The sequence below is a fragment of the Leptonychotes weddellii genome, chromosome 1, assembly GCF_054177405.1.
Source record: "Leptonychotes weddellii isolate Sample4059 chromosome 1, ASM5417740v2, whole genome shotgun sequence".
Lineage (NCBI taxonomy): Eukaryota > Metazoa > Chordata > Mammalia > Carnivora > Phocidae > Leptonychotes > Leptonychotes weddellii.
Genome location: NC_138369.1, coordinates 124338789 through 124346906, shown reverse-complemented (window position 1 = coordinate 124346906; position 8118 = coordinate 124338789). Strand labels below are relative to the sequence as shown.

Genomic DNA, 8118 nt, shown 5'->3' with positions numbered 1-8118 from the left:
CCAAAGAGCAAAGAATCCAATCAAGAAATGGGCAGAAGACATGAACAGACATTTCTGCAAGAAGACATGCAAATGGCCAACAGTGAAAAAGTGCTCAACATCGCTCAGCATCAGGGAAATCCAAATCAAAACCTCAATGAGATACCACCTCACACCAGTCAGAATGGCTAAAATTAAGTCAGGAAATGACAGATGTTGGACAGGATGCGGAGAAAGGGGAGCCTTCCCACACTGCTGGTAGGAATGCAAGCTGGTGCAGCCACTCTGGAAAACAGTATGGAGGTTCCTCAAAAAGTTGAAAAAAGAGCTACCCTATGACCCAGCAATTGCACTACTGGATATTTACCTCAAAGATACAAATGTAGTGGTCCAAAGGGGCCTGTGCACCCCAATGTTTATAGCAGCAATGTCCACAATAGCCCAACTATGGAAAGAGCCTAGATGTCCATCAACAGATGAATGGATAAAGAAGATGTGGTATATATATACAATGGAATATTATGGAACCATCAAAAATGAAATCTTGCCATTTGCAATGATGTGGCTGGAACAAGAGGGTATTAGGCTAATAAGTCAATCAGAGAAAGACAATTATCATATGATCTCACTGACCTGAGAAATTTGAGAAACAAGACAGAGGATCATAGGGGAAGGGAGGGAAAGATGAAACAAGATGAAACCAGGGAGGGAGACAAATCATAAGAGACTCTTAATCTCAGAAAACAAACTGAGGGTTGCTGGAGTGGAGGGGGGTGAGAGGGATGAGGTGGCTGGGTGATGGACATTGGGGAGGGTATGTGCTATGGTGAGCACTGTGAATTGTGTTAGAGTGATGAATCACAGACCCGTACCACTGAAACAAATAATACATTATGTGTTAGTAAAAAAAAAAGAAGAAGAAGAGAAGTCTAGCAAATCACATCCTGTATGCTGAGTCCTAGAGCACAGCAGAGACGTTGGACTATGAACACACATGACAAGTCCCAGAGCTCCAAGTAAACAGGTGAGACTGGGGCAAAGACATGGAAGCAATCGCATGACAAAATGGGGTGCCAGATGTTGAAATTCTTTGTAGGGTTTGCTGAGGAGTTTTCTTTTGTCTTGTAACCAGTGGGAACGTTTCACCAAAAGATTTTGGTGTTAATTGATCCCCCTGGTAGCAGAGCAGAGGATACATTGGTGCTAAAGAGGTAATGATGGTGGTAGAGGTGGAAATGAAGAAAGACTGGAGGAAAAAACAAATATGAAAATGATAATTTAGGCAGAATTAAGAAAGCCTTAACGGGAAAAGATATTCTGGAGATATTTGAGATACAAAGCAAATAGGATTTGAAGAATTTCATGAAAAATGGAATGTTTAAAGTAAGCAAAAAGAATCCTAGTAAATTCCTCAGATTCCTGACCTTGGCAATTGGGTGGTCTCTTGTGACATTGCTAATATGGAATGTATGGCATCAAGAACAAAGACTGAGGAGGTAGAAGATGAATCAAGATCGAAACAACTGCTGATAGTCACTCAATGATTAAAGGGTGATTTAATTACTCTAATTCTATTATAATAACAGCTTATAAAGTACTCATTTGAGTTTTATGGAGGTTAAGTAATTATCCACATTTTACAGATAAATAAGCTGAGGAGCACAGAAAGTAAGGTACTTGTACAAGTCATATAGCTAGAAATGATCAGAAATTTGATTTAAACACATGTTTAATGACTCCAAGTCCTAAGAGATCTTCACTACCTTTTGGTATATGAGAGTGGGCTCATTGACACATTCTGGAAAGCTCTGTATCATAGGTGAAAATAGACATGGAATTCTGGTTATCTCTGTTAAACTGAAGACTCAAGTGGCCATAACATTTATCCCATAATACACACATCCCCCTTCATCTCCCAATGCTGTAATGTCTTATAATAACTATTTTACATTTGCATGCGATGGAAGCTTCCTCAGGAAAATATGACAAGAATATTAATGCATACTGTAGCAGTCATTTTGCTTCCTAAACCATTATTTCCAAAATCATACTATTAAACTCACAAGTTAGCTAAAACACTGTCAAATATGTTTACCTACAAGGTTTTCATTATATTTTTTTATGTGGAATTCTGTTTCTGAAGTTAGAGTGGAAGAATTAAAAAAATAAAAATTTTCTTCCTCCAAGAGTTCACTTACCTCTGTTTACGTTTATGATCAACAGAGCCAGCAGAGAGTCTGTCCAGGGGAGACCCAAAACCTGAGAAGCTCCTTTTCTTCTTTGTTTCAATTACATCATTCTCCAGAGACACAAGTTCATCAAGAAGCAAGAGTTTTGCTGCCAGATTAGTAGCTGATTTCTCTTCCCTGACTGTGGGCGGTGACTTCACATCTATGACTCCAGAATCAAAAGCCTATAGGGCAAGAAAGGTGATTCCATTTGTTCAGAAAAAGAAACCTGAAATATATATAATCATCTGCATTTGGCTTTTGCTAGCTTTAGCTGACCTGCCTATCATGAAACTTGATTTCTTATGGATTTATGTCTCTAGAAAAAGACTTATGGGGACAAAAATGCACAGAGATGAGGTATGTCTAAACACAATTAAAACAATACACACTCACACACACACACACACACAAACACACACAAACACCCAGGAAAAAAGGAAAAACTACGGCCTGCCTCTAAAATTTAGTATATTAACTGATCATTCTTTTAGGTTCTTTCCCAGTAAGAGCTGCATCCTTCCTTATCATTCCCATAGCACTTTATCTATCTTTCTTCATTGTACTCATTACATTTTCCCTTGTATTAGATTGGTACAATAAATTTGTATTGCTTGTTAGATTGTGAGTAACCTGAGGGCAATAACTATGTCTAATTAGTCTTTTATTGAATACTTAAGCCAATATTTTGCTCATAGTTAGTACTCAGTACATTTCTGAATATTTATTGAATGAATAATGAAATGAATATTGAAAATGCAAACCTCACACTATCTTTTCACCATTCATTCACACCTTATTGATTCAAGCCATTAAGCACCCAGTACGTACCAGGTTCTGCATTAGACCTGAGGGATAAAAAAGTGAACAAAATCCAGTCTCTGCCCTCAGGAAGCTTATTATCTCTTTCCATATGATGTATTACCACATGTTAATGAGTGTCTACAGTGCATCAGAACTATCCCAATGACTTTATCCTCCTGTGTAAAATTTCTAGTTTGTTATGCATATTGCCACTTTGCACTGCATTCAAGACATAAAAGTGTGGGTGTCTTTTCCTTTCCTAATCCTGATCACAGCATTTTAAAAAGTGTTCCTATTAACTGTCTCTAGTCATTGTGGAGTCTGGGGGATATTATTTCTTTTCTAAGAAAGTGAGAATATTCCCCTGTGGGAAGAAACTAGCTCCAGGGACCTCCTTCTTGCCCCCCCTGTATGTCACATTTCTCCTTGTGCCAGACTCTTGGTCTTGGCAAGACTCTTTTTCTTCACTTCCTTTCTTTCTTCTTAGATTATTTCTTCCATTCTCTTTCTATGTTCTTCATTTTCCCCAATAAAATGAAAGAGTGCCATTTTCCAAGTCTTTTCATCATTGGCTCCAGCAACTCTCTTGTGAAATACATGTAGTCTGACACCTTGACTCAAAGCTATTGAGCCTCCTCTTTCCTAAACCAACCAAATTTGCACTAAGTCTGGTCAGTTCTTCCTGGAAAAACTCTTGCTCTTGCTCTTTCTGATTCCCATCAGTAGTGACTTATATCAGCTCCTCTTCTCTGCTTAGTGTATGTACACTCTTAATCACCTCGTAACCTGCTTCTCTATCCCTTTTTTCCCCCTTTTCTCTTCTATCCTGAATACTGCCAAGAAGCTAATTATTGCAAACATGCTCTCATCTGGTAAAAAGAAAATAAGAAATCTCTCCTGGTTCTTGTTATTTATAATGCAGACTGCACAATGTCCACAGACTCCTCTTAAAATTTCAACGTCTATCACTCTCTTACATAAACTTGACAACATAGAAACTGGGGAAGGGAAGGATGCTATAATCATGAGAAAGAAACTCTAGAGAGCAGTAGACAAACTTTCAAAGGGCAAAGATAGGATATCTTTTATTATCTCTCAGTGCATCCTTCAAAAAATATGTTTTCATTCTTTCAACTGCCACACATGCAAAATAGAATTTTGTTCCTTTTTAAAGATACTCTTAATTAATCCTAAGAAAAAAAAATCATAGATCTCATGTAAAACTTTTCCTTCAGCAAAATGCATTTCAGATTCTCACTTGTTATTTACAAAGTACAGAGAACACTTTCTAATAAGATCAAATGAGCCAAATAAACATTTCTCTGTGTACTTTAGTCATGGCAGCAAGAAAACATTTGTATAGTCATACAAAGTTTGGCCAAAGCCACTCAAATTTTGACATGTAACAACTTCAAATTTCACACAAAAGCACTTCATCTTAATGTAATTGATTTAATTAAAAATACGGCTGAAATGATATTGAATTTTCTCTTAGTGCTTTTTTGTTCAAGGAATACACATCTTTATTACTTCCAGTTTATTTTTTGACATTCAGATAACTGGCCTTCTCTGAATCTACACTGAGGTCAAGACAATAGAAAAAAAAATGTCTATTTCTTTGATTTTGTGTTATCAAGGCATCTTTCTATTTGTCAGCAGCACCTGCTTCTAATAAGTAGAAATGGCTTATGTTCATAAAAAAAAATATGGTCCCTTAAGCTAGTTTCCATTACCTCTGTTGTTACATCCACTGAGTGTACTTTTCCTGAACTCCACAGCATCAACATCACAGCCAGAATAAAATGTGCATTTGCCAATCTCCAGTGCAGCATCTGAGGGTCACATACATCAAGTCAACATTTATTACTTTGGCATATAAAGATAGAAAACAAAAGCTCCGGGAAAGCTTGTTAGATGCAGGTGATAAACCAAATTTTTCAGCTTCTAGGTGCTGGAGTGATTCTCTGCAAAAATTAAGTAATACTTAATAGACGCTGTCAGTCTACTGGAATGAATTCTATTAAGGCTTCATTTCCATGGAAACCTAGGCTGGGGTTGTATAGCTATAATCATAATTCAAACCAACCAAAGTTTGAGAAATCTAGTTGTGTAATCTTATTCTTTGACTATCTAATCCAAGGATTATAACCTCATGTATCCAGGGGAAATGTGTGAAATTGGCCAGGTTTTAGAAAATAAAGTCCAGCGAGGTCTGTGTGAACCTGAGAAAATGCACTGTGTCTAAAAACATTTAAATTCACAAATTCAAAACACCACATATCCAATAGACAAATATATTTATGCCCTTGTGTTATGTAAGGATTTCTTAAGATTCAAAAGGTGCAAAATGGAATATATTTTCAACATAATATATAAAAGAGAGATTAGCATTTGAAATATTTAAAAACTGATAAATAAAATTTTAAAAATAGCAATTAATTAACAATTAAGTAAAAAATGGACCAAAGTTATGAATGGGCATTTCATAGAAAAGGAAATAATCTAATGGAAAATAAACATCCAAAAAGACATCATCCAAAAATACAGGCAACTTATTTAATGCAAAAAAAGAGTGAGATGTACATCAGATTGGCAAAAATTCAAAGTGAACATTGCAAATATTAGAGTGGTGCTTGGAAACAGAAAAACACAAGTGATGCTGGTGGGGTTGGAAATGAATCCAATCATTTGGAGAAAATTGGACAATATCCAGAAAAGTTGAAAATGATCATGTCCTACCTATAACCCATGTATTTCACTTCTTGGTATGTATTCCAAAAGAACTCTTACATGTTTTTATGGAGACATGTATCTGAAAGTTCATAGACTCATTGTTTATCGTGGTAAAAACTGGAATCAATCCAAGTACTCTACTCAGGAGGAAATGGGTTTATCAATTGAGGTACATCCATAGTATGGACTTAGAACAAATTACTTAAATATATCTGTATCTACTATTAAAACCAATGATTTAAATGTTATGTGTATTTACATGCATGGAATTCAAAGAAGCCACTTTGGGGGGAAATGGGAAGTTGTAAAACAATATATAAGACATGCTACCATTTACCTAAATTGTGGATACACAAAGCAATTTTATGTATTTTGAAATCTATACACTATCTATTAAAATATAAACCAATGGAACTTGATTCATGACTATGATTGCCTCTGTGGAGGGAGGGAATTAAATAAGATTATGGGGGAAACATAGGGACTTAGTTTTGTTTGCTTACATTTTTTCAAAGATTTTATTTATTTATTTGACAGAGAGAGAGAAGCACAAGCAGGGGAAGTGGCAGGTAGTGGGAGTGGGAGAAGCAGGCTCCCTGCTGAGGGCAGAGCTCAATCTCAGGACCCTGGGATCATGGACCTAAGCCGAAGGAGACACTTAACCAACTGAGCTACCCAGGCACCCCAGGACTTAGTTTTAATCTATCTATCTATCTATCATCTATCTATCTATCTATCTATCTATCTATCTATCTATCTATCATCTATCTATCATCTATCTATATATTTTAAAGCAAATATGTCTACATAGCACATTTGTTAATTCTGTGTAGTAATCACAAAGATATATCATTTATACATTTATGATTTTTTACGTTAAAAAAACCACTATACAGACAATTAAAGCTAATCTATGGTCCATACCGTGTCTTCTAGATGTCAATTTGACTGCTGGAAAAGGGGAGGCATTGCCTGGTTTAGGGAAGATTACAGGCTGTGGGTTACAATAGAATGGGCTTGACTTCACCACTTGGTACATGGTATTGGAAAAGCCTTCCCCAACCACCTGCCCAACCAGGTCATACATTATGAATGAGAAGTCTCAGTAAACTTTTATGTCCATAAAAAATCATTTGGAAAGCTGCTGGGATCAAAAAGGATGGGATGCTTAGATGGATCTGAAGAACTGGATTTGAGTCTCCTTGTGGCTTTAGCATTAGTGATGTTGGATGTGCATCATTTAATCTACTTGAGCTTTATTTTTAGTATTCATGAAGCAAGGAGTAATTCTCACCTCAAAAGAACTTTGAGAGGATTGAATTGATTCATGTAAACTTCTTTATCCCATAATATATTTATAATTTTAAGTGAAAGAACACTGATGAGGTATTACTAAGTATTTCTTTAGTAACTACATTTGCTTTGGTGTGACCCAAGATTTTTTTATGACACTTCCTTATAATACTGTTACTGTAAAACCTCAGTGTAGATTTAAGCAATAAAGACTAGCAGCTAGAATATAGACAAATAAGTGTTTTATAGAGACAGGGTAGTATCTGTGTTAACCATGTCTATTAACATTTAAAATAAGCATAAACATATTTTAGCATTGTTGATAACATTTATTGAGTATAATTTTAATTTTCATGTTATGTAGTCTAAACTAGTTCTTCAGTATGCCACCAATAAATATTTTGAACTCTTGTAATGTTACTCACTAGTTACTTCTCTATATTCCACCCTTTCTGGAAGGGGGCAGTAAATTCTGTGTTCTCTTTCTGACAAATTGATATCTGAACTGAGTATTTTTGTAAGTATCAAAAAACAATAAATCATGACTATGAGTCTAAACTGAGACAGTAGAAAAATAACAAGAAAGAATGAAACAGTTATCTAATAAAAATACCAACAAAAAGCACATTACCTATTCTTTAGAATATCTGACACAGAATCATATTTTTTTCCTTCTGATTATGCTGGTGTCTCTAACTTTCCTCAATGTAAGGGAAGATATATCAAAACTTTAACTCTTTTAAAAGTGATTTCACAAACAGAGAAAGACATGTATCATACGATCTCACTGATATGAGGAATTCTTAATAGCAGGAAACAAACTGAGTGTTGTTGGAGTGGGGGGTGGGGTGGGAGGGATGGGGTGACTGAGTGATAGACACTGGGGAGGGTATGTGCTCTGGTAAGCGCTGTGAATTGTGCAAGACTGTTGAATCTCAGATCTGTACCTCTGAAACAAATAATGCAATATATGTTAAGAAAAAAAAAGAAGAAGAAGGTAGCGGGAGGGGAAGAATGAAGCGGGGGAAATCGGAGGGGTAGACGAACCATGAGAGACGATGGACTCTGAAAAACAAACAGG

The 8118-nt window shown here is 36.0% G+C and overlaps 1 protein-coding gene across 1 annotated transcript in view; it reads right to left on the bottom strand.

The window, feature by feature from the left end:
* The window catches only part of OSTN (osteocrin), a 48061-nt gene that overhangs the window by 30276 nt on the left and 9667 nt on the right, over positions 1-8118 (bottom strand). Inside the window, exons 2-3 of the mRNA XM_006738025.3 lie at positions 4745-4843; positions 2178-2392 (exon numbers count right to left, since the gene is read on the bottom strand). Coding sequence (XP_006738088.2) covers positions 2178-2392; positions 4745-4843 — 314 coding nt within the window. The remainder of the gene's footprint in view (positions 1-2177; positions 2393-4744; positions 4844-8118) is intronic.